Source organism: Chelon labrosus (assembly GCF_963514085.1).
Source record: "Chelon labrosus genome assembly, chromosome: 18".
NCBI classification, from domain to species: domain Eukaryota; kingdom Metazoa; phylum Chordata; class Actinopteri; order Mugiliformes; family Mugilidae; genus Chelon; species Chelon labrosus.
This window is the reverse complement of record NC_140351.1, coordinates 24,217,046-24,244,704: the sequence shown is the minus strand read 5'-3', so window position 1 is coordinate 24,244,704 and position 27,659 is coordinate 24,217,046. Positions and strand designations below refer to the sequence as shown.

General features: G+C 40.4%; 1 protein-coding gene across 1 annotated transcript; it reads left to right on the top strand.

Annotated features, from left to right (window-relative positions):
• Window positions 1–1,916: 1,916 nt before the first annotated feature.
• Window positions 1,917–27,659, top strand: LOC311503118 (coagulation factor XIII A chain-like; the record flags this gene model as incomplete). The annotated part of the gene is made up of 20 exons (XM_084565652.1): window positions 1,917–1,964; window positions 2,086–2,194; window positions 2,272–2,445; window positions 3,718–3,966; window positions 4,663–4,781; window positions 4,860–4,967; window positions 5,200–5,374; window positions 5,643–5,781; window positions 6,093–6,196; window positions 6,280–6,368; window positions 6,491–6,644; window positions 6,744–6,853; window positions 7,596–7,761; window positions 7,850–8,004; window positions 8,102–8,238; window positions 8,316–8,421; window positions 24,395–24,542; window positions 25,026–25,174; window positions 25,385–25,465; window positions 26,733–27,659. The coding sequence occupies 20 exons, from the start codon at window positions 1,917–1,919 to the stop codon at window positions 27,657–27,659; spliced, it is 3,447 nt and encodes a 1,148-aa protein (XP_084421778.1).

The window sequence follows — 27,659 nt, the reverse complement described above, 5'->3', positions numbered from 1 at the left end:
AGTCCTCATCAGTGCTGTTTTATTTGTTTATTTGACAGAGGTTAGAGCAATCGTAAAGTGTCAGTTAGTTTGGGTCGAGGTCACCTTCACAAACACACACACACACTCACACACACATCCTTCCTAAAAAACTTGCATGCACACACACATAACTCTTCCTTTCCCTTTTCTTCGATTAATTTGCTCCAGTCAAGTGTGACATGCTCACTCAGACTTGTACTTCTAGATTTGTGAGGACCTTCCATTGACGTAACACATTTCCTAACCCTAACTATCTCAACTGTAACTGAATAGAACTCTTAAAGTTGTGGGGCCCGGAAAATTGGCCCCACAACGCAAGTATTGTGCCCCCACAACTTAATCAAAACAATAAACACACACACCATGTGACCCTCAATGTAATCTTGTGCAGTAGTCACTTTGAGTGTGTTTATATATAAAGATTTTTTATAATTCTTTTAAAACTGGAAACCACAACATTCCTGTCTTCAGAAATCATAAAAAGATGTTATTCAAATGTCAGGTTCATGTTGGTCAGTGCGAGTCTGCAGGAAGTGAATGTAAGTCAGTGTAAAGTCCTCAGAAGTGATGCAAGCTGGAGAGTGTGTTTGTGAAAAGAGGAAGCAGAGTGTGTATATAAAGTGATGCTGAAGTCAGTCCACTCATCCTCTGATCTGATTAGAGACTCCACAGGAGAACTTCATCTGAGCGGTGAGTCTCTGCTTCTTCATTTGTATTTGCAGTGAACAGCCTTCAGCAGATTTCTTAAACCAAATATATATTTTTTTTGTTATCCAGAGAACATGATCATTTTAAAGAGTATATTTTAAGCTGAAAGCAAGTACTTTTTGAAACTAGCATAAAACTACAGCTACTACAAAAACACTTTCAATTTGAAAATTATGAGGACAGTCAGTCAGTTTTTATTTTTTGTTCATTTATTTTTATTTAGTTTTATTCTATTCCATTTAATCATTAATATTATTATCATTTTTTTTTTGCAGAAACAATATGTTAAAATATTCTGTTACGTTTACTTGCTGATTTCCAGATTTTAAATTGTCCTTATTGGGTGTTTTATTTAATTTGTCCTTAATATTGTGGACATTTATCAAACACCTGGACACTTTCTTACCTTAAGTAACATCTTTTTTCGTTATTGTCACGATTGTTTTTTTTTTTTTTTTTTTTTTTTTAAAGTTAAAATTGTGACTTTTAATCTGAAAATCTTTACATTTTGACTCATATTTGACAATGACAATTAATGTCCATTCCACTTTTGGTATTTTTGATGTTTATATCATGACTTTCTTTTTTTTACATCCAAATAGAAATATTTTATCCTATCATATTAATTTAGTGACTCCATAATTTAACTTTTTAACTTAATAAAGAATATATATATATATATATATATATATATATATTAACATTTTCTTATTTATTTATTGTTTAGTTAGTTAACCAATTAGGATATTCATTGTTTTTTTTTGTTTTTTTAATTGTTATAAATATATTTTAATAGCATACATTAATTAAATGTTCAAATACTCAATTTAAATTTTTTGGTATTTCTTTTAAATAATTTTATCCTTTATTACTTGTACAGCATTGCATCTGTTTCTAAAAACTTGTTTTATATTAGTTTTTAATATATATATTTCAGATGACATTTACATTCATGTTTTAATACATAATAATATCTTTTTAATATATATATATATTTTTTTTTTTTGCAGAGTTGCCGCTCCGTTGTTTTATGGTGGTATTTAATAGTTACATTTATATTCAACAGATAATATATTCTACATCATATCATTAGCTTTCAGTGATTTTTACAATTTATTAGTAGTTGTGTTGACATATTTTCTGTCTTCCTGCAGTCATCTCATTGTCACCTTTGACCTTAACGCATCATGTCTCAATCAACCAGCCGAAACTTCAGGGGTCGCTACAACGAGCCAGTAAAAACTAAAATGTTACAGTTTATTCTGAAACTACAAAAGCAATCAAATAATTAATCCATGTAGTGATTCATTTTTTATTGAATATGAATAAAATTGAATTATCTTTAATGGTGGTCAGGTGCCGACCTCCAACTTGGAGGATTACGGGGATGATTTTCCAGAATTTGAACTGTTTGACGACGCTGCTGGATCTGAGGCCACGCCCAGATCATACGGACCTGCAGGAGGTAAGATCAAAGTCTGTCTACCTGTCAGTGAGGAGGGATCAGGACACAACAGTTTCGTTATTTACTCATCTATACAGGTCTGACTGTGAACAACATTGACATGTGTCAGCACATCAACAAACCGAGGCATTACACCACTGACTACGACACCCCAAACCTGGTGGTCCGTCGAGGTCAGGAGTTTGTGGTGCAGGTCACCTTCAACCGCCCGCTGAGTACAGGGGACGACTTCCAGCTTGAGTTCCTGATTGGTGGGTTCCTTTTTGTGTCTTTTCTTTTGGCTGAGGATACTTTTTGTTTTTGTATATTTACTTTACCAATCAGCTATAACATTATGACCACTGACAGGTGAAATGAATAGCATTGTCCATCTTGTGACAATCCAGTGTTCTGCTGGGAAACTTTTGGACCTGGCATTCATGTGGATGTTACTTAGACATGTAGCACCCACCTAGACCAGACCAGGCACCGCCACCCTATAGCAATGACACTACTTCATGGCAGCAGCCATCCCCAGCCTGACACACACACAAAAATGGTTTAGGAACAACTCATAAAATATGAAAAACAGCACAAGGTGTTGACCTGGCCTCCAAATTCACTAGATCCCAAACTGATCAAGTATCTGTGGGATGATCCACAGAGGCCCCTACCCTCACCCCATGGGACCCAAAGGCCCCCACTAACATTCTGTTGCCAGACGCCACAGGACACCCTCAGAAGACCCTTGTCATTCTCTGATGAGTTAAAACTGCTTTGGAGTTACAAGGGAGACCAACATAATATTAAGTAGGAGGTCATAATGTTATGCCTGACCAGAGTAAGTAAAAGTAATCAGAATACTTCTTAATTTAATTATTACATTCACACCCAGTAAACAAACAGTTGGAGGGTTAGAGTCTCCTGAACTGTTTCCTCCTTACCTAATTAGCTGATGAAGAGACACTCATTAAATGTCTCCGTTTGAACAATTGACAACTGTCAGTTCATTAAGCAGCTTCACATTCATTTGCCTGGTTAATTAGTACACACATTCCCCATGGCCCAATCATTAGCAAACACACATACACCAACTACTGTTTCTATCTTCGTGAGGACCTTCAATTGACATGATGCGTTCCCTAACCCCTAACCCTAACATTTACCTTAACCATAGAATAAATGTAACCTTTACTGTTAAACCAAGTCTGAACATGTCAAAAAGACTAACATGGCCCATAATGTTAGTATCCCACAACTGAATAAAAACAACAACATGTACACACACTTAAACAGCTGTTCATTCTGACAGATGTTCACACATATCTGGTCTCAGATTTTCATTTTCTGATCATATCCAGTTTTTTTATTAGGGGTCCATGCAAACGAAGTTGCAGGATTAGTTCATTCTCCTTCATCCCCTTCCTCATCTACTCCTTCTCCACCCTCTCTACCATCTTTTTCACCACTCTTTTTTCCTTCAATCATTTGGGTTCTTTTTCATGTCCTTGTTTTGTCTTTTCTTACTAAACCTCCTCTTCCAGGCTCTAACCCTTCAGCCAATAAGGGAACCCTGGTGGTGGTGACCTTTGGCGCTCGTCATGGTGGTCCGTGGTTGGGCCAGATTCTGGAGACGCAGGGACAGACTGTGGTGCTCAACGTCACTCCGACTGCCAACGCCATTGTGGGCAAGTTCCGGACGTACGTAGCCATCTCGGCGGGTGATGGTATGCAGCGGACCAAAAGGGACCCCCAGACCGACTTATACATACTGTTCAACGCCTGGTGTCCAGGTACAAACCAATTTAGTGAACGTCTGAGAGACGTAAAGAGCTGCAGTCAGTAATTTAGAACAACTATCTATAAATTACATTTTTTAATTTTTAAAAAACTTAATATGTGTGCTAACCCTCAAAATATTATTGACTACTTCAGACTACTTCACTGATTTTTAAAAAATGAGAATCTAAATACGGGACAGATTTTAAAAATTCCAAAAATGCGGTGAATTCTTGTAATTTATTTCTCCGACCTCTGGAAAGTAAAGTATAGAGAAGAAATATTTTGAAATAGTAGTAACAGACAGTAGTTGATTAAATGTACTATGTACGGTATACTATATGAACTAGCACAAACAACTGAGCCGATTGAAACACACATTTTCTCTCATGGAATTTGGATGAAGTTTTCACTAAATTTAACAGGAAATATGCAGATGTGAACACTCAGTCATCTAATGCCGTTGTTTTCTGTCGCAGCTGGTTTTAGGTGGAAACTACAACAAAGCATTTAGGAGCTAAAGAACCAGATGTTTCCCTCAGAAAGTGGTGGAGTCCAAAAAAAGAGTGTCAGTGTTAGATTTAGAGGAAACAGGTGGACAAAATAAGAACAGCCAGATGTGGAAGAGAGCAATCTTCAAAGGTGACATGTTCGGGCTGCGGTCACAATGTGTTCCCCAAAGTAAATGAAATGTTTCTTTTTGTCTGCAGAGGACCCTGTGTTTCTTCCTAACGAAGCCGAGCGGAGAGAGTACGTCCTGAACGACATCGGCGTGATCTTCCAGGGATCAGTCGGAGCTGTGTCGCATCGTGGCTGGATGTACGGACAGGTACAGCCCAATACTTAAACACACACTTCACACGCATGTCGTAATGTATGTCACTGTTAATGTGTTATCTCCTCGCAGTTTGAGAAAGGTGTGTTGGATGCCTGTATCCACATCCTGGATTCATCTCAGATGCCAGTCTATGACCGAGGCAATGTCATCAAACTGGTCAGGATGGGATCGGCCATGGTGAGAATGATGATTCTCCTGATTAACTTCAAGAGTCATATTAATGAGCTATTCTTCTAAACAGAGACACTTACACATTATTTTGATTTTAACATATCTTAAAATTTTACCAAAATGAAAACATCAGGTAACATAAATAAAGCAGATTTTTTTGGTTAAGTTAGCTTGTTCCACCAGTCCAGTGTTGTGGTTTCCTGACATCAGCTGACCTCTATCCTCGCCCTTCCCTCAGATCAATTCTCAGGATGATAATGGCGTATTGGTGGGAAACTGGAGTGATGACTTCTCCATGGGCAAACCCCCGACATCTTGGACGGGCAGCGTTGCAATACTGCTGCAGTACGCCAGCTCTGGCGTCCCAGTCTGTTATGCCCAGTGCTGGGTATTTGCGGGAGTCTTCAACACCTGTAAGACCCAAAACAACCACAAACAGATGTAATGTCACCGAAGACTCATGCAGTGTATAAAAACTGAACTACAGTTTTCTGCAGTGAGAAAGGTGTACAAAAACTTTAAGCGGGGCTTCATTACCTTCATTATACTTATACTACATGTGTGATTCATTAGATTTAGAGGTAGCAGAGCCATCAATGTGGTTTTTGGTGGGGAAAAATGAGACAATACCTGAGTCAACCATATGTTCTAAATTGAAAAGAGTGTTTCATATCCCCGCAGTCCTGCGATGTCTCGGCCTCCCGTCGAGGGTCATCACCAACTTCAGTTCAGCTCATGACAACACTGGGAACCTTAAGACCGAGCTCATCTTCAAGGCCGACGGCACGCCAGACAGACGCAACACCAGAGACTCCATCTGGTCGGTCCAAACACCTGTTCACATAAATTAAAAACTGAAAAATGTGAAGTTAAAAAATGAGAAACGAAATATGGGACAGATTTTAAAAATTCAAAAAACGTGGTGAATTTGTGTAATTTTTTTCTGATTAGAGCCTAAACATTTATTTTCATATAATGTTTTAATTTGTCCTGATTTTTTTTTTTTTTAAATATTAGGAATTATATAAAAAAAACATTTATTTATTGTTGTTGACATAATTTTATTTTATTATCTTTTGTTTCCATTGTCTCTTGAGAGATTTGAAATGATCACTTTCTGCCTCTCTGCAGGAACTTCCACTGCTGGGACGAGGTGTGGATGGTGCGTCCTGACCTGCCGCCAGGCCTTGGGGGTTGGCAGGTGGTGGACTCTACCCCTCAGGAGACCAGTGATGGTAGAACAGACAGACAGAGAGACAAATGGAGACCAATAAGCAGGAGGATGTATGATTAATATGTCTCTGTGTTTGTTTTAAAGGACATTACCGCTGTGGTCCAGCCTCCGTCGCTGCAATCAAGGACGGCCTGCTGTGTCACCAATTTGACCTTGGATTCGTCTTCGCTGAGGTTGGCAAGAACAGGACTGATGCTCCTGGTGTCTGAATTGTACTTTTCTCTTCAACTCTGTAAAATCCCATTGGGACAGACTTTGTCTCCATAGTGATAGCGTGTGCTGATGTGTCCTTCAGGTGAACAGTGACGTGGTCTTCCTGAAGAGGGACAAGTACGGGGTGCTGAGTCCATACAGGGTGGACAAGACTCACGTTGGACAGGCCATTTACACCAAAGCTGTGGGTGGCATGTCATATATTGACATCACAAACACTTACAAGTACCCTGAAGGTAGCACACACGACCTGAACTAATAAAACAAACACAGTAAAAAAAAAAAAAAAAAACAGATTAGAGGCCTAACAGCCCTGGACTGATCTGTGTTTGCAGGGAGTGAGGCTGACAACAGGATAATGGCTCTGGCAGAGGAATATGGCTGTGAGAGGGATCACTCTGAACTCCCCGATGGCCAGCTGTCTGTTGACATCACTGCTGAACAGGTAACACATCTGTTTGCACATCTTTTTATCATCCACTAGCTGATCCATTCACATCTGTTGTGCATGTCAGTTCTCTGTGCATTTATAATAATAATAATAATAATAATAATAATAATAATAATAATTAATAATAATAATGTTATTATTGAAGACAAATGCACAGAAAGATGTATAGAACAGCGACAAGACAAGAACATCTACAAAACACGTGTGTGTGTTGAGTCTAGAAGGAAGTATATGCATCTAAAGGAGAACTGACTGGGTCCTTTCTGTGTGGAGTCTGCATGTTCTCCCTGTGTCTGCATGGGTTCTCTCTGGGTACTCCAGCTTCCTCCCACTGTCCAAAGACATACTGGTTAGGTTCATTGGTGATTCTAAATCTGCTGTAGGTGTGCATGTGAGTGTGAATGGTTGTCTGTCTCTCTGTGTTAGCCCTGCGATAGACTGGAGACCTGTCCAGGGTGGGGATAGGCTCCTAACCCTAACCCTCCAGCTCAGCGGTTCAGAGTTTGACCTGATGGTGTCAGTGTTGTCTCACTCTTCCAATGCTTGCTTGACACGGGGATAAGAAGGTTTAGTACAGAACAACATTTTCTATAACACTGGAGGATTTCGATGACAACAGGAGTGTCGATGAAGATGAACCGGTGTTTGATGATGATGAAGAGTTCGATTTGTGCCACATGTGTGGAGCTTAAAAATAACTAATGTTCAAAATATGTCCAACTCTGTCCGTCTCCAGTGCCACCTGGGCCATGACGTGAACCTGGTGGTAGCTTTCAACAACCAAGGTGAATACCCCAGAACTGCCAACGCTCACCTGGATGGATCGGTCAGCTTTTACACCGGAGTCACAGCCAGTCATTTCAAAGACCAGGACTTCAGTGTGGAAGTGCCTCCACACCAGAGTGAGCAAACCTGAGAAACCTGTGTATTTGTGCATTTGAGAAATGAGCACTGTCTTACTTACAGTTAGTCTTTGTTTATGTGCTGCAGAAAACAGTGTGACGTTTAAGGTCACAGCTCAGGAGTACATGCCTCACCTGCATTCTCAGCTCAGTCTCACCTTTGTCGTGACTGGAAAGTCAGGCGACCAATCATTGTCCACCATCAAGGTGATCAACCTACTGACCCCAGAGCTCAATGTGATGGTAAAACACACACCCAGAAACACACGTACATAGTGTACATCAAAATAATCCTAAAGAACGTCCATGAAGTTCATATGATTCCTTCCTCTTCTTCCAGGTGAGTGGCCAGCCTCATGTAAGCCAGCAGATGTTTGCGACTGTTACCTTCACGAACCCCTTCACCTTCCCTCTGCACAACGTTTTCTTGTCCATAGAAGGAGCTGGACTCACGAACCTCAGGCATCGCTTCTTCAGGTGGACATGCCTCTGATAACCTGCTGACAGACAGCAGCCTGTTCTGTATGTTTAACACCTCTCTTTGTGTGTTTCAGTGTCATTGAGGCACATGCTTCAGTCTCCTGGCAAGAGATGTTCACCCCTCGGCTGCGAGGCCCCCGACGCCTCATAGCAGTCCTGGACTGCAGGGACCTGTGCCAGGTAAATGCCACAGCCTGTTGTCTAAACTGCCAGGACCAGCTAGTTCAGAGTTTCCTACCACTTTCAAATAAAAAAAAAAATAAAAATAACAAGAAATCCTGTCAATCAAAAGTTGAGTCAAATAAACTTTAGAAAATTAAAATAATTTACAGCTCTTCAAAATTCAGATATGTCGTTCTACCTTTTTTTGCCATCTTTTTAGTTTACCATAACTACTATCTAAACATAAGAACACACATACAATTGTGTACAATTAGCATGCTAATGTGTCTGCTAACACGCGCTTAACATTACACAAATATTAGTCGTATTATATATTACATATATGCTATCTACAACATACAACCCAACACGCTACTATTCAAAAGATATATATTTAACGTGAGTACTGAGATGCTAACTATACTATACTATATATATTATACTATAATGCTAAGATGAACTCACTACTGAACTACTAAACCATCCAGAACACAGAAAAAGAAAAATCCATAGAAAAAAAATCCATAGAAATAGCATGCTTAAGTGTTTGCTAACATATCTAGCATTATTTGACAACATCCCACAGTTGTGGTGTTAGCCTATTCTGTAAAGAGTGCTAAATTATCATTAGCACCTAATAAGCTAATCAAACAAGCACAAATCATAAGGTAACTATGTGATGCATATAAGCATTAGCATGCTAAGATTACAGTAATAAACATGCATGGTAATTGTAGTCATGTCACAAAGATACCATAAAAATTAAAGTAATTAAAGTATCTGTGATCATGTTAGGGGATGTAAAGGGATGTTAGCATGCTAGCTCTTTAAAGAGATTACCATTCAGATCAAAATTGTTTAATTTGCATGTTGCTCAGTTTGTTGTTCTTTTTTTCCAGGTGTATGGCTATGCTGACATCCTTATTTCAGCCTGAAGGCATTGATTGGCAGCACCGTGATCCCACCCCCCATATCTTCCACCAATCAGGACAGCTTCTGGCTTGAGAGGGTGGAGCCAGCAACAAACAACAAGCACAAATTACTTGTTTGAAGATTTTCTTTTCTTTGTTAAATTCATTTAAGTGCAAAATTCCACACTTTTTCATATTTTTTATTTCCGCAGACACAGAGGTTTGTCTTCCATTTTAAAATCAGGCTTTATTTCATATTTGGTAACACTTTAAGTGCAGAATCTTTTTTAAACTTTTAATATACACACAATAAATAAATACAATTATAGAAATACAATTTGTCAATTTATATTAAAAACTAGTTTTGCTACTTTTTTTCATTTTTGACCATGTACATAAAATAAAAAGTCACCAGTTTCTTAGAAACTTGTTTTAAACTTTTAAAATGTTTTAAAGGACCAGTTTACTTCCAACACAGTTTTTAAGAAATCAGAGTTTAAAGTGAGTCAAAGGCGACTCATTTTAAACTGATTTCATTTGCTGAACCATCAACTTTTTGTGAATGAAACAACATTCACCTTAATACCTTAAACTTGAAAAACTGTGTTTTCTTGAAAGTTTTCACAAATAGTCTGATAAACTCTGATGTAGCTTTTCTGACTAAATCAGAAAAGAGTGAGTTTACAGCGCTCATTTGTCAGATCTCTACTCTGATAGAATGAGGTGAGTATTAATGAATTCCTTTTAATCAATAAACACCCCTGATAGTCAGACACCTCATGACTGCATCCTTTACTTCAGCCATTTATTTTTTCTGAATGAAAACCAGATTTTTTTCATTCGCTATAATACCTTGTAATAATAATCTGCTCTATTACCAATGAACAATAAAAGCATATTCAAAACCACTTAATGTGCAACTGTGCCACAAGATCTTTGTCAAAGATTTTTTTTTTCTGTTTTTTAATTGTGGAAATTAATTTTAGATTTTTAATGACAGACTGTTAAAACAATATAAAATAAATTACAACAAAAACTATTTTTAGGGCATTATATCATATGGTTGGACCTAAGAAACCCAAATAAAAAAGTAATCAAGCAAAACCAACGTGACATGCACCGCTCCAACCACGCCATGTTACAGACCAAGAAGAGAGACCCCAGTGTACAGGCCAAATCCATCTACTTTATTGATAGTCACCATTTCCTCTCTCCAAAGCACTCAGTAACTTGGACATCTTGTCTTTGATCAGTCATTATTCTTAATGTTTTTATTTTCTTGCACACTAATTCAGTTTGAAAAACTGTTGAATGGGGAAATGGAAGTTGTTGCACTGCTCCCAACTACTTGAAAGCAATCTAAAGTTCAGTCGAAATACGGTATTAGGCAGGTGGTCATAATGTTATGCCTCACTGGTGTATTTGTGAATATCTGAAACTATATTTTAAACACTTATTGTGAGGACAGATTAGACTCTCTGTAAGTGTGACAGGTTAAAAGACAAGTATGTGTGACAAGTTAAAATTGTGTGTGTATGATCATGTGTATGATAATCAGTAATAAAGTCATGGATCATTATATGATTTAAAACAGTCTACTAAAGTCACAACAGCAATAGAGGCAAACAATGTACGACCAGTAAAAAAAACTGCTGAAAATATTAAGAAAACGCTAAACTTGTATTCTGTTTACTGTGAATTTCTGCGTGTGGCAAATGAAAAAACATGATAATGTTAAGGTTTCTACCATACGACCATTTCTTCCCATTTTCCAGGGGCATAACATATGGGGCCATGTTATTCCCCCGGGTGGCTGTGGCTCAGTATGTAGAACGGGTTGTCCATGAACCGGAGGGTTAGTGATCCCCAGAATGTGCCACATGCCTTGAGCAAGACGCTGAAACCCCAGGCACAGGTGTGTGAATGTGTGTGTACTTGTGTGAGCGAATGGGTAGATGCGTCTGTGACAAGGTCATGAACCATTTACCATGAAGAATGACTCTCTGGAGACCACTGTTAAGGACAAACTGGTAGATAAATGCAAATAAATAAATAAATAAAGACATGAACAATATGAATGAAAAACTTGATGATGGTAAAGTTAGGAACTGTGATGATTGTTGATGGGATCAGAAGCTGATATACAGAAGCTGTTATAGAGACAACCCAGCTGCTGTGGTGAGGTCTATGGGGCCATTATTGTAGCAAAAGTATTTGCAAATGTGTAAAAAAAATCCGTGTGTGTAACTAGATTTGCAAATGTGTAAAAAAAAAATCTGGGGGTAACGCTTTATAATACCATGTGCTTATTAACTCGGAACAGTGCATAATAAGCCGTTAACAATGCATAACTAACAGCTTGTTAACAGTTATTCCCCGTCACTGTTAACAAGCAGCTTGTAAGCAGCTTATAAGCATATTTTTTAAGAGTTTTCAAGCAGCTTGTTAACTGTTAAAAAGCAGCTTGTAAGCGCTAATAAGTTGATTTTAAGTTACTTACAAGCATATTATAAAGAGTTAACAAGCAGATTTGCAGAGCCCGGATCTAAAGCGGGGACTACTTCCTATACCTCAAACATTTATCCCTATATTTCACATGGCTCGTCTCTGAATGTCACTTTCGAAAGTACTGCTCCAACCAGGATTCGAGCCCGGGTCTCCCACATCTGAGTCTCAGCCGCAGTTACCAAGTGAGCTATATTCAGATGAAATAACTGTGACTCTTTCCTGTAATGACCTTGATACTGTGTATTCCATGTGTAGCGCCCTGCTCTAAATTATATGTATTTACAAATATTAAGTATGTTTTGCAATATTGCCTGTTAAATTACTTTTATGGTGAAATAAGCTTGATTTAATACAGAGAAATTAATAAGTGCATTTCATTTGGGGAAGGTACTAAAATGTCCCATGTTCATAGTGGCCTGTGAATGTCTCATGACATTTCTTTTGTTTATTTGAGTAGCCAGGTGTCAGTCTGTTGTTAGGCAATTCGTGCCTGTCGGAGATGAGTGTGAACTAGAAAATTCCCGCGGAAATTTTTGAAGTGCCGAGTGGGCTGTTGCCGGGGTTCTGTATTGAAAAAGCACACCTCAAATAGTAATTTTTAACATGTATATTTACACACATGAGCCACTAATTCTAGCATTAGCCACAAATGTTAGCAATTAGCATGTCTTTACATGCAGTCAAGCATTAGTCGCTAATGTTAGCAATTAGCATGTCTTTACTACCACGAGCGGCTAGCACGCTAGCTACTCATGGCAGTAAAGCATTAACCACAAATGTTAGCAATTAGCATGATGCGCTAGCCACTAATTTTAGCATTGGCTTAGTGTGGTATAGCTTCACAATACCCTCAAATAGTAATTTTTAACATGTATATTTACACACATGAGCCACTAATTCTAGCATTAGCTGCTAATGTTAGCAATTAGCATGATGCGCTAGCCACTAATTTTAGCATTGGCTTAGTGTGGTATAGCTTCACAATACCCACAAAATACATTCTGTACAACAAGTAAAATCAAATGGCTTCAACTGAAATAACGAGCATATCATAATAACTGATCATTAAACATAATCATTTTAATAATAAAAGTCATTGCTGCCATCTTAGTCCAGCTCTTCCGTCTGTCTGGATCAGCTGGTGGAAAACTATACACAGACAAATAGACATGTCAAATGATGTTATGTAATATCCATAATATAACTCTTATGAGTGTTCAACAGCACATTATTTATTTAATTAAAAACATATTATATTAAATTACTCCAATTATATATATACTGTCATTAATGTTGTTACAAGCCATAAACATTTCCTAATTTATGTGGTGGAATAATATTTTTCAGTTCGACACAGATTCACTTTATTTAAAAATATCTTCCCTTTAAATTGTAAAACTTCAACATTATGTTTTAACTTCAGTGCCGGTTTGATGACCGTGATAAGCTCCCGCTAGCCGGCGGCTAACCCCACTGGCCTCCGCGTTAGCTCGCGGCTAACTTCCGTGTTGGGACGCCGCGGCTAACTCCCGCGGGTCTGCAGTTAGCTCGCGGTTAGCTTGCGGCTAGCTTCGCGGTTGAGTCCGCCGCGGTTAGCTCGCGGCTAACATCCGTGTTAGCCGCTGCTAGCTCGCGTCTAACCTCCGTGTTAGCCGCCGCTAGCTCGCTAACATACATGAGCTATGCTGGTTGAGCTATGTTGGGCACAAACACTTAACATATGGATAATTCTAGAAATTCACTTAGCTAATAAGGTGAAGGAAACGGGTCAGGGATGTTGTGTCAGGAGTTTCAGCAAAGCAGCCAGATATAATTTGTGTTTAAAATAAAGGAAAAGGTCAAACATGACTGAGAAGTTGTCATTCAGTCAATGAGAGGAGCTATGGCTAGCAGGCCCAGCAGCTGTGTGAAAGCACCAACTGAGAAGGGAGGGAGAGAGGGAGGGAGGGGGGTTCATGGGGTGTTCTGCCTCCCTACTGTAGTGAATGTAATGCTGTGAGAGTCCCTAATGTTTTGTCAGTCTGTGTCTGTAATGCTATAGTGGGAGGGGAGGTGGGAGGTTGGAATGGGGGGGTCATAATGTCAGGTTCTGCCCCCCTACAGTACTGCAGTAATGGTTTGGGGGGTTTTAATGTTTTGGCAGATCCTGTTATCCACTGAGAACTCTTTTCCCGCCACTTTCTGTGGCGCACGTCCTCTTCTGCTGCGTGTGTGAGCGTGTGTAAGCTCGCTAGGGTCTGGTTGTCATGGCTACCAGGGTCAACTGCCGCTGAAGTCTCCTTCTCCCTCTCACCTCTGCCTGAGTCAGAGGGAAAGTGCACCCTAGGATTTGCCCTCCGAACAAATGCTTATATCTCAAAAAAGTGCTATCGAGAAAACAAACACATCGTGAGCGTCAGCCAAGGGTTTTCTATAATTTAGTGTTGTTGCCACGCGCGTACTGCCAAAATTGTGGCCGTAGTCGTTTTGGAAAGAAAGTATGCGACACGAAAAATCGTCGAGAAATCCCTCTCGATTTCCACATACACACACATGGGGAAAAATTCGAAAGGCTGTCGCCGCACTCCTCGCTCAGAGGAGCCTCCAGTCCAAACCGTACGTCCCTCACAAATCAAACCAACACCATCTTAAAGCCAACAAAAATCCCTACGTTTTTATGTATTTTTTATCTCTGTACCTCAAAAACTGTGGCCACCACGTGAGATTGAACCTTTTTTTTTCAGAATTTCACCGAAACTCTGAAGTTAGAGTGAGCCCATAGAGCCCCATTATAAACGCTGATTTTTAATTTTTTTCCCAAAATTTCACCAAAACGTAAACTGCGACCCTGACCAAACCGTAAAAGGTATCGAAACGCCGTTTTCAGGAAGAGAAAGCTACACTTCCCGTGCCTCGTACAAACTTCCAAGCAAGTTTCTACTACAAAGCATGGCCGAGTAATCGCTCGACAAAGCCAAGCTGGACATTTTGGAATGTTGCCGCTTTTTTCGGGCTTCTCCATTCATTTCAATGAGAAATTTTTCGCGGTTTTTCGCGAATAAATTCGCGAAAAACTCACGAATCCCTTATAAAAATACAAGCACGGGATTCGGGATCGAAACACACGTTTTGATATATCATGTGTTGGGGTCCTCTCGCTGGTTCGGGCCGCATTCTTCGGCGAAAAAGGGCGGAAAATGAATAATAAAACTGCAAAGAAACACGCAGAAGAACAATAGTGCCTCGTGTCATAGGCACTCGGCACTAATTACCTATCGGATTAGGAAGGGGGTGGGACTAAAAAAAAAGAGAGAAGACGAGGTGCGGGCTAATAACGGGGAGAGACCTATGACCCATGGAAAAGTGGTTGTAAGCTATTTTGAAACCGTTAAAAGTTACTGTTACTAAAACCTTAAACCAGATCTGTTTGTGTGTTACCGTTACCAAATTTAAAAACGAAGTAAGCCAAGTTCAGAGCTGTTTCAACCGGGAATTGTACTGAATGTCCACGACGCCATTATCGTTGGTACAGAGCTAGAGTTAGCCTCATTCCCGCTAGCAGGGAGAAGGAGACCGTGTGTGTATGAGGGAGGAATATTTTGCGCCGAGTTTGCTGAGTGAGTATGAGCATTATTTGAACGTGTGACAATATGTAAATGTATGAGAAGGAACAGTGAGTTTATTAGTGTTTTGAATTTATGCTTAGTGTGTCTCCGGGCCTACATGCCTGCCCCTGGTCTGCTGCTGCTGTAGAGAGCGCTCAGGATCCACGTTGTCGCCAGAGAACCTGCTGCTGCACGAGGACGTGTCAGCAGGACTAGTTTTATTCATCTCCTTTCACCTTATTCTTCTGAGCCGAGGGTTCGAGGAAACGGGTTATCCGTGAGTACTGAGAAACACTCTCACAAGGATACATGAGCTCCAACTCAACACGCGCGCCAACGTTATGGTACCATAACTAACTTACAAAACCCCGGGTGAATTTATTTTGTTTATTTCATGGACTCAAAGGGTCAACAGGTCAAGGTAAAGGGTGATTGCCCATGTTTTTTCTTTCTGTACAATAAACGTTCCTTCCTGTTGCAACGTGAATTTGCAGTTACAATGTTTATTTGAATGTGGTGTTATTAGGGCTATAGTGTGTTAAAGGTACATGCATGGGAGTATTAAAGTTCTAAATAACAATATAGCTATACATTAAGCTAACCAGGCCTCTCTGCACTAGTGTTAATTTTGTCACCTATTTTTAATTTAGTCTTAGTCTTGTGCCAAATGTCCTTGTTAGTTTTAGTCATATTTAGTCATTCACATATCTTTTTTTCTTAGTCAAGTTTTAGTCGACTAAAAGTCTCGTCATTTTTAGTCTAGTTTTAGTCAAAAGAAAACTCAATATATCTTAGTCAAGTTTTAGTCAAAACATTTTAGTCTTTTTTTATATAACAAATTATTTCTGAGATTATTTCTGATAACCATTTCAGTCAAATATCGAGCCTCTTCCTTCTACCTAGCATGTCGACGTCGGCACTCACTCTGGCAGAAATCTCTGGTGTTTGCTACTGTCTAGGATGGATACCCGACCCGAGCCCGACGGTACCCGACGGTACCCAACGGGCCGGGCCGGGTTCGGACAGATATTTAGAAAGGATGCTCGGGTTCGGGTCGGGCTCGGTCACATCAGCGCGATAAGGCATTGACCATTTAAAATTTAAAACTGCTTATTATGTAGGTAGCCAATGGGCCTGTTTCACTTGATGCAAAGGTTCGTTTTTGTGATTAAAATAAATGTAAAATATTACCCCAAATCCGTCTTCCTGTGTGTGGAAATGTGTCAAACTAGCCAGGACAACGAAAGACGTGCGTATTAAGCTACATGTGTGCGCCTGTGTTTTAACGGCGCTTTTTGCCCCGTGTGCGCTGATGCGCTCATCTGTTGACATTTCCGAACGCCTTCCTACAGTTGCTTAATAAAAGGGCTTTTATTAAGTATGAGAAAAAAATTAGATTTTAACTGTGTCGGGCTGGGGTCGGGCTCGGACATAAATATCTTAATGCCTGTCGGGCTCGGGTCGGGTTCGGTTACTGCTCTGTCGGACGCGGGCCGGGCTCGGACAGAAAAATGCGGCCCGATCCGCACTCTGCTGTCTATCTATGGGTGTTCTTGCTCCATGTAGTTTCATGTTGCAGCCACAGGCTGGCAGCAACAGCACAAACTCATTCGGAATATTTTGAAGGCCTAACAGTTGAATATTCTATCTCACGATGAAAAAGTAGAGACAATTGTAGACGAAACTGAAGAGAGATTTTATCTTAGTTTTTATTTTATGCAAAAATTTAAGGCTCGTCTTTTTTCGTCAACAATAATGGATGTTAATTTAGTCTTGGTCAGCGTTTTTGGACAATGGTGCAGTCTCATCATCGTCTCGTCTTAGTCATGGAAAAAAAGGTCGTTGACGAACATATTTAGTCTCGTCTTGTCTGACGAAATTAACACTACTCTGCACCCTAGGCAGAGTTATATGCTCTAGTTAAGGTAGATACATTAAAAGGTTAATATTTTTGTAGACTCCCTCCAATTCAGCTCCCATGCAAAAGGTGTCATCAGGTATAAGGGGTTTTACCAGGACCATTCTGTAATAAATTAGAGTTGGTTGGGAGGGCTACACATGTAATATAGTTAACTAACGGCAAGGGTGATGAACCCTATGCAGCGATTGATATTTGAAAGTGACTTTCAGAGACGAGCCATGTGAAATATCTGGATAAATGTTTGAGGTAGTGAAAGTATAGGAAGTAGTCCCCGCTTTAGATCCGGGCTCTGCAAATCTGCTTGTTAAGCGTTAAAAAGCAGCTTGTAAGCACTTATAAGCTGCTTTTAAGTTACTTACAAGTTGCTTTTTAACGCTTAACAAGCTGCTTGTTAACTCTTTATAATATGCTTGTAAGTAACTTAAAATCAACTTATTAGCGCTTACAAGCTGCTTTTTAACAGTTAACAAGCTGCTTGTAAACTCTTAAAAAATATGCTTATAAGCTGCTTACAAGCTTCTTGTTAACAGTGACGGGGAATAACTGTTAACAAGCTGTTAGTTATGCATTGTTAACGGCTTATTATGCACTGTTCCGAGTTAATAAGCACATGGTATTGTAAAGCGTTACCAAAAAATCTGTGTGTCTGTAACAAGTTTTGCAAATATGTAAAAAAAAATCCGTGTGTGTAACCAGATTTGCAAATGTATATAAAAAATCCGCAAATGCGTACATTGATCTGTATGCGTAGACAGATCTGTAAATATGTGATCTGGCCTCTCCATTGGATGTGTTCTTACACGTGACTTTTGCTACACTTCTGCCGCGGCAGATCCGCAAATGCGTGTGGAGATTTGTCTGTGTGCCTCCGTAGCTATACAGCTACATACCACCAGTGGGCGCTACGCTAGCACCCAATGATATTAGCTACCGGCTACCTGGGCTGGCTGGTACCACAGACTGTATGGCTGGGACGAACAGTGGTCCCGATCCCGATGCAATGGAGGCTGGATGGCGTGTTGTAACTACATAACAGGGCTCTCGAATGAGACACACACATTTCAATAAGTTCACACGCTCACACGCCACGCTGAGAAGTGCCTCCAGCCTCCATTGCATCGGGATCGGGACCACTGTTCGTCCCAGCCATACAGTCTGTGGTACCAGCCAGCCCAGGTAGCCGGTAGCTAATATCATTGGGTGCTAGCGTAGCGCCCACTGGTGGTATGTAGCTGTATAGCTACGGAGGCACACAGACAAATCTCCACAGCATTAGCAAATCTCCACACGCATTTGCGGATCTGCTGCGGCAGAAGTGTAGCAAAAGTCACGTGTAAGAACACATCCAATGGAGAGGCCAGATCACATATTTACAGATCTGTCTACGCATACAGATCAATGTACGCATTTGCGGATTTTTTTTACACATTTGCAAAACTTGTTACAGACACACAGATTTTTTTTTACACATTTGCAAATCTAGTTACAAACAGATTTTTTTTTACACATTTGCAAATCTGGTTACACACACGGATTTTTTTTACACATTTGCAAATACTTTTGCTACAACAATGGCCCCATAGAGGTCTGTGTTAAAGCTGAGTCCTAAACAGCAGCCAAACACAGGCCCAGATATCCCAAAAAAGCAGGATTCAGAGTCAGAGTGAGGATTTCAAACTGCAGCTGATGGAATGACTGAAGGAAGAAGGCAAGTGGGACCAGTCGTTTGTGATTTAGAGCCAGTATAGACTGTATGTAGCTTTGAAAGAATAATTGTTCCTTATCAAATTACACTTTGTTTAAGAATCATCAACTATTTTACTATTATGTAATTACACAAAATATATTTTTTTTGTTTACATATCTGATGATCATGAGATACTCCTCCTCAGGTGGATCCTTAATTAGCCTGTGTTCCCCGCGTTCCTTTTTCGGGGAACCCTATGTTCTTACAAAGGCCTTTGTCCCACCAAAACTCTCCCTCTTGCCTTTGTGCTCTGTGGGAGAGGTGAGCAGTTTTCCTCTTTCCATTTTCTTTTGTGTTTTATTGGGCCTTATTTCATGGGTTAATACAAATATATGTATCCGTCCACATTTTAGGGACTTGCTTGAGAGAGGTCAAGCGGATCATTTATTGGTTTTGTTTCATTTTTGTCATCAGGTATGTTTCCACGTTGAATATTTTTTATGCTAGCACTCTTGCCTTTGTGCTCGGTCGTCAGATAATGAAGATGCTTAAAGGAGCATATGGTCTCCTCCCTCTTTCTCAAAAATAAAAACACAATGCAGAAGAATTACACCGGTTACACTGAGATTGAACACAGAATGTATAAAGGGTAGGGGAGTAACGGTACACACAAGTCACGGTTCGGTACATACCTCGTGTGGGGGTCATGGTTCGGTACAACGGGAAAAAAAGCAACAAAAACTGACACATGTACAAGATTAGCTTTTTTCATTTATTTTGAACAAATTGAAACTTCCTGTTATAAAAGTAAAAAATAAAAGTAAAAAAAAATGAATAAAACATAAAACAAATATTTAAAATAAGAAAATATTAGAAAATAAATAATGAGTGTGTCTTATGTGCGTTAGTATGTTTGATGTGTTTCCAGCGAAACTTCCACTTGATTTGCCATCGTTATGGTACAATCGTGAACAGTTTTTGCTGACAGAGGCATGTCTTTTATTCGTTTGATTATCTTGTCTTTATCCGAAAAAAGTCGTCAAAAAGTTCATTGGCCACATCAAGCATGAATGTTTTGGCATACTCGCCATTGGTGAATGGCTTTCTGTTCCTCACTATTGCCAAGTAACCAGCAAAGCTAGCCAAATTCCAGTCACCTTTTCTGCTCCATACAAGGAGTTGCTGCTGACTAGCTTGCACTCTGCACAGTAGCTCTTGGCATGCCTTCTTCCTGCTGCCCCCCGCTGGATATTTCGATGCAAATTGCCGCTATATATTTGACCATTTCATCAATGAAATTGTATCATTGCAGAACCTGCTCTCTCCACAAAGGCGAATTCTTCTGTCCATTTGTTCTGAAATGTAAGGTACTCCTCATCGTCTTCTTCGTGAAAAGGGTTTGCTCTGTATAAATTAGCTAGCTGACTATTTAATTAAAAGGAGGGAAGTTTACTTCTTGACCTCACAACGACCTGTGTAGGCTACCGCATTATCTAATAAAAATAGAGTTTTGGTGTCGGACCCTCCTGTACCCTGAAGGACAGCTGGGATTGGCTGCAGCCACCTGCAACCCTGAACAGGAGCGGTAGAAAATAAACGGATAGATTAAAATGCATGAGAATGTTTTATATTTTGAAAGTTATTTTTAACACTGTGGTTTCTGTAATTTTTTACTTTAAAATACTGCGGTCAAGTGAGCCGTTGTTCGCAGAAAGCGAGTCAAGTCAGCTAAGTCACTATTTTTCTTCACAATTATACAGTAAAATCACTTGAAATGTTGTAGATCGTTCCACAATTTGGAAGCAGCAACAGAGAAAGCTCTGTCCCCTCTGAGCTTCCGTTTAGACTTCGGTACCTCTAGGAGGAGCTGATCAGCTGACCTGAGACATCGAGCAGAAGTGAAAGGATGGAGAAGCTCAGAGAGGTAAGGTGGAGCGAGACCATTTAAAGATTACTGTTATTATATATTGTGGCGTACTCCGATGCCACTGTGGGTTCTACAGTAGATAATCAGCCAGAGAGTGATGACGTTTAAGTTCCTTTATTTCAGAACACAACACATCCACAAATCATACGCTGTCGTTCCTGGCGTATACAGGCTTCGATGCTGCAGACAGCCGAGTATGGGTCTCTGCATCGTGTCTCCTTCCAGGTCCAACACGCTACTGTGTTTAAAAGGAGAGAGTGATTAGTCCAACAGGATGCAGGTGTGCCAATCACTCTCACCTGGTGCTGCTCTCATGAGCCCCCTCCACACCTCTCTCCCGCAGCTGATGCACCACGCATATATATATATATATATATATATAATCATATATATACAATCAACATGGCGGCAACGAGAACTTCTCACTTTTGGAGCGAAGAGAGATACTTAAATTCTTTACATTGTGTCTATCTATATCTATATTTTATTTATATTTATTTTTTGTGGGCATTTTGGGTAATTGAACAGACTTTACTTATGAAAGACAAAGGACTTTAAAATTGTTACTTGAAATGTTAGAGGTTACAAAATATAAGTAAGAACAACAGTTTTTTCCCCATTTGGCTACCCTAGATTTCACTGTTTGTCTACTCTGGTGGAGTGTGGGTGGAGTACATTCAAGTGGGTTGGGCCTTTTATGTTGGAATAATACAGAAATAGAGATTATAAGTAGATATTCTTTTGTTCACAGGAGAGTTCTGGTGGTTGATGTAAACTGGAGAAGTATACAACTGAGAATCATTAATATATATGCAAATACAGACCCTGCAACCTGCAGGGAGCTTCTGAAATCCCTGGATACTTGTTTTATTACAAACAGACCGGTTTCTGAGGCAGGTGATTTTAACACAGTGCCACATTCACATTCACACATGCATTCGTGTGGTTCATCAAATAATCCATGACGCTGCTCCCCCTTCATTGAAAAAGTACATGCGACCCTGTTCTGAGCTGAGAATGAGGGCTCTTAGATCTGTGTCAAGAAGGGACTGCATTGTTCCACAAAGAAGCTCTGCTTTTGCTCAATCTGTCTTTTCCTTTAAGGCCAGCAAAGAATGGAATAGGCTCCCTAGTGACATTAAAAACAATACAGATTATAACAACTTCTCCTGTCTTCTTCTGGACAGTCAATGCTGTCAGCACTGATTACCATTAGGTGGCGCTGTCTTGGATTGCTGTCTGCTGTACATACATAACGACCTCCTCCTGGCAGCAGACTCTGGACTCCTATCTATTCTCATTCTCCTTTACCTGACCGCAGCTTTGACACTGTCTCCCACTCCATCCTTCTCCATAGACTGGCATCCATTGGACTATCTGGCACACCTCTGGACTGGTTCCACTCATATCTCACTGGCCGAACTCAATTAATTCAAATAAAACTTTTGCATCCCAGCCATCTCCCATCTCCTCTGGTGTACCACAAGGTTCTGTCCTCGGTCAGTCCTCTTCATCATGTACCTCCTCCCCCTTGGTCACATATTCCATAAATACAATATTCAATTTCACTGCTATGCGGACGACACCCAGCTCTACCTTCCCTCCTGCTCGTATGACCACCATGGGGTCTGGAAGCCTTCAGCCGTTCCGCTAGCCTGACGTAGCCATACTCAATTCTAGTCAGAATGTGAGTCTGATACCGCTCCATTGGGGTGTGATTATGGGGCGTGTTTCAACCGAACCAGGAAAAAAAATGCCTCTGCACTCAATTGGATAGACCTATAACCAATCAGAGCAACGCAGTGTGTGACGTATGTTAAGCGACGCATAGTTGTCAACAGAGCTGCACGCACGCTGGAAGAAGTAGAAGAAGATGAGTCTAAACGATTTTTGCCGGTGTTGTAAGAAGAATTTAAAGATACACGGAGTACTTTGCAACACGGCCATCATTTTTGAGAAAAATACTAAAGGTGAATGCGTATACGAACAAGTTCTCAATTTAGGATTACATCTCAAAAAAACAGCAAACAAATCGTGTCGCATTTGTCGGTCCTGTCAGTCCTTAATAACAAGGTTGGGACGCGACTTGCCCGTGTTTAAAAAATGGACAGAGGACGAAGGAGACCAGGCTGAAGAAGCGTGTTCATCTGAGGTATCAGAGAAAAGATTCCGGGAGCCTACTCCCTCCAAGACGCCCAGGGCTCTGAAGAAGTTCTGCCCCAATCCGTCAACTGTAACCGGTACAAAATCGCGAAGAAGCATTACAGAGGTAAGCTTGTTGTTGATAAATTTGTACTTCTTATAATATTACTATGAGAATAACCTCGATTGCCAAGTTTTTCATGAGTGAATAGTGAGTTGTGTTTATTGTCCAATGTGATAAACACACGTGCATTCCCACACTCCTCATTTCAGTGTAGTTTACCTATGATTAAATCATGTAGTCATATTTGCCGATATGGTAGCCTAGTGTGTATTCTGGAAGCCAGCCCGAATTTGAGTGTAGTGAGAGCAAATGTTACCAGGATAAACTTGCACCTGATGATGTCAATTTTTGTAATATGTAAGAACATCCTTTAATGTAATGGACTAGCATGTTACCCAACCCCCATCTCTGTGCACTGCACCTCTGTGGGGTTTGGGCAGTGTTCTACTGACCTTGCTCTGACCTGCTCTGCAATGCCTTGTTTAGTGGTCAAAAGTGTGTCCCAACACCCACAGAGGTGCAGAGCACAGAAGTGGGGGTTGGGCAGTGTTCCACTGACATTGCTCTGACCTGCTCTGTAATTGCATCTGGGGTCACCATATTTAACAGTCTGTATATTCCAATGTATTGTCAATGCACATTATACTTATTAGGCTATACTGTAATTCTTCACACTGATGCATTATGTTATATTTCAGGTTGTCACCCATTACCCATCACAGACTGTTGCCATGGTATGTCCTCCAGAAGATGCCGCAATAGTGAACAGCATCAATAAGAAAAAATGGGCAACAGCTGTAAAGTTAATGTTGAAGCATAAACACCTAGTTGAGGAAATAAAGGTGCACATCCTGGAGCTAATAAGAAACGAATGCAAACATATCTGTAATCCAAACAACGGTTTCATCCTGTGGAAGTCATCTCCGGATGATCTGAAAGCCTTTTCATTTACCAGCTTAGAGGCAGACCTAAAATGTTTTTCACCATTCCTTTTCTCAATTCTCACAACTGCCACCAACCACTCTCAAACTGCAACTTGTGCAGCAGCTTCCATTGCTTTGAGAGGAAGAGAAGCACGCCTGTCAGCCTTTGCATACTACCTATGTAGTATTCTACATTATGGTGGGGCGAAAAAAGCCGTGTTTGAAAGGCTGAGCAAAATGGCCATAACAACAACTCACAAAAATTCTGTAGAGAAGCAGAAGGAGTTGGCACTCCTATGTGGTGTGTCTCTAAAAATGTTAAAGGTCCAGAATGAAGTTTTCCTGAACTCTGAAGCGGAAGGAAACATCGATGTTGGTCAGAGAGTGGACACCAGCGAAGACCAAAGCACAAGTGATCCGAAGGGGCCACCTAACACAGTCCGTAAAAGCATGGAAGAGCTTAATTTGTCAGGTGAGAAAACCGATATAGAAACACAACAAGCACATCAAATGCTGCGTCATCTTGAATGTTATTTGTCTATCTATTCATCAACACTACTATTACTACTACTAATAATGATAATAATAACAATAACATAATAATAATATTTTTTTTCTTTTCCAGCAGACGTAATGGCTCAAAGCATAAATGACTCCGAAATAGCTACACTACCTTTCAACAGATTAAGTGACTCTGAAGCAGCAGAGCTGGTCTTGAGTTCCTCGGCTTCTCCGATCACCCACCCCACTCCTCCACCAACATATTCCATAATATTCGACAATCTGGACTTTTTCATGCGTGCACATCATCAGTCCACCCTCCACAGCAATAAATCCATACACTGGATTCATCATATTGCAGTCCAAGATAGAATCGCAACATATCACCTTAGCAATGACAGACCGGACTCTGACATCCTTCAGTACGACCTTTGCAACTCACTCCCCGGACCAGAAATCCAGGACCATATGCGACGTGAGTTCATCGTTCTTGGAAGCCGTATCCTTACCCAGTACCTGGCTGTTTTTAAACCCTTCAACAAATTAGTGGTTCACCACATGCCACATCAATATACAGAGGAAATGGCTAGGTGCTCCACTGATGTAAGTAATGAATTAAATTTTCAAAAAATAACTAAATACACATAATTTCAACTCAAACATTACTGCAATGTCATCTATTTTTTTATTCTCAAAGTACCCTCTGGGACTGCTCTTCAAAGACGAAAACAAAACGTCAGATTTGGCGGACACACTTCGCCACCTTCAGAAAGAGTAAGAATATAATCTGTCTCCACTGTCACTCTTTGGCAGGATGGTCCTACAAAGGAAGACCGACTGGAAGGTCTCATCTTTAAGTTTGAGGACTGGCACGCCATCAGAAACCTCTTTGAAGTGAGTAACTATAGAATAATGTTGATTAGTAACAAAATGAAATTATCACACCACTACTTTAGATGATTTTTAGATAGATTACTTGAAGGGGTTGTGTGAAGTTATGTTTATTCTTTGTTAATCACAAGTCTTCAATGTTGTTTAAGATCTATCATCAGATTTTCTATGATGGTGCATCCTCAAAAGACCATGGCACACTTGCCAACATGACGAAGTTGAGGTACGTCTGCTATCTGCAATACCATGAATACATACAATGTACAATTATTACTGTTGTTTGAATCGTCCACTTTGTCATCACATTATGCTTGTCTTTACAGTCTAAACAATATTGTTGTTAACTACAATGATTATAAAGACTTTGTGTTGACCATGCTTTCCACAGTTGTTTCACTGAAATGCAGTTCAGATGTCTGGATATTTCATGAATTGGGTTGTTATGGGATGAGGAACACAGTGCTGCTATCATGAACGCAGCTCTGCTGTTCTCCGTATGGTATGTTTTCAACTTAATGCATGTTTTCACTAACTGTGTGTGGGCATTTGTGGCTTTGTCAAGATAGTTGATGGTTAGTTGGTTAGTTTCAGCAGTGCTAAAGAGCACACCGGACACACAATACTCTTACTGTCCCTGTGCGAAAGACTGTTTTTAACACATTAGCAAGTGTGCATACAGGCGTGTGCGTTTGCGTGTGTGTGTGTGTGCGAGCGAGGTAGTGGTAGCGTACAGGTTAAGGACCTGTTAGGCATGCAAAGAAGTTGTGGGTTCAAAGCCCTTATTCATTACCCTTGTCATATAATTGACATAATATATGACTGGATGAAAGCGTCTGCTACATTAATAAATGTAAATGTCTGTGAGAGATGGACAGAATAACACTGACAAAACTATGTCAACCATTTGCTAAAATATATATTTCTGTTACATAGGTGCAGCAATGCAAAACAAGGTCCCCATGCAGCTTACAATGCCTATAAGGAATTTGTGCATAAGGACACAACTGCACTTTTCCTAGCTGCTGCGATAGAGCATTTCGGGTTGCAGGATGTCACAGGTAAATTGGCACTTGGCATCACATTCATAGTTGAGAACTAGCATGTATTACATCAATACATGTATGTATATGTTACTACTGTAAAAGTTAATTGTCAAAATTGTAATTCACTTTGATAAAAGTTAGTACACAATATTATAACCATGACTTAAATCTCTGCATTTACACTACTGGTGGTTAGAAGTTAAACATTTTATTCTGTGTGCTAACAGAAATTCCAGATGGGTTTGTCCCAGTACATACTCATACAGAGGAGCTGGCTGCATGAGAAGGTCGGAGAGGTTGTGGACACCTTTGTCATGATGGCGGGCGTGACAGAAGCTGCAACTCAGAGGCAGGCTTCGACACAGCAGAGTCAGCAGTTTCCATGTCGTGCAGACGGGTGTGGCAAGGTCTATGTATATGCCAAGGCAAGGGAAACACATGAAAAGAAGAAGCATGGTCTTGTGGCTACATCAGACTCTTCTTCAGAAAATGTGAGTCCGACGATCCAAGACCACCAGAAACAACACACCGAAGCCAGACTGGGCTTTGGCTTCTTCCTGCTAGATATGCAGGATGCAGTGAGGGAAGGTGATGGTGAGAGGCTGATGAGACTGTATAAAGTTGCCCTGCTTTTTTACAAAGCGTATGGGCACAGCCAGTATGCATACAGCTCCTTCCTTCTGACACTACAGGTAAATGTCGCACTGTCGCCACGCATGGCACACAGTGTGATCTGGAACCGATTTTGGAACGGGAGAGGGGGAAAGGGGAAAAACGTTCCACTTGACCTCCACCTGGAACACCTTAACAATTTTCTAAAATCGTTTATGAGAGGCTTGGGACCAAACATGACAGAAATGTCTGCAGCCAGAGTCAGCAAATCCATCGGCATACTCAAGGAGCTAATGGACACAACTGACACGGAGCTGGAGCTGACAAGCCCAACTGGCATTCATCGTGTGGCCCGTGAACAGGAGGACGTTTTAACACTTGTCAACATTTTCAGGGAAACTCAACTGTTCAAAGATCACCCGGGCAGACAGTATCATGCATTCCCGAATTTCAAAAGAAACTTGTTGGCAAAGCTGAACTACAGGGAGTTATGCATGTGGATGAAGGCCAAAATAATGGACTGGAGAAATGTCCATATATAA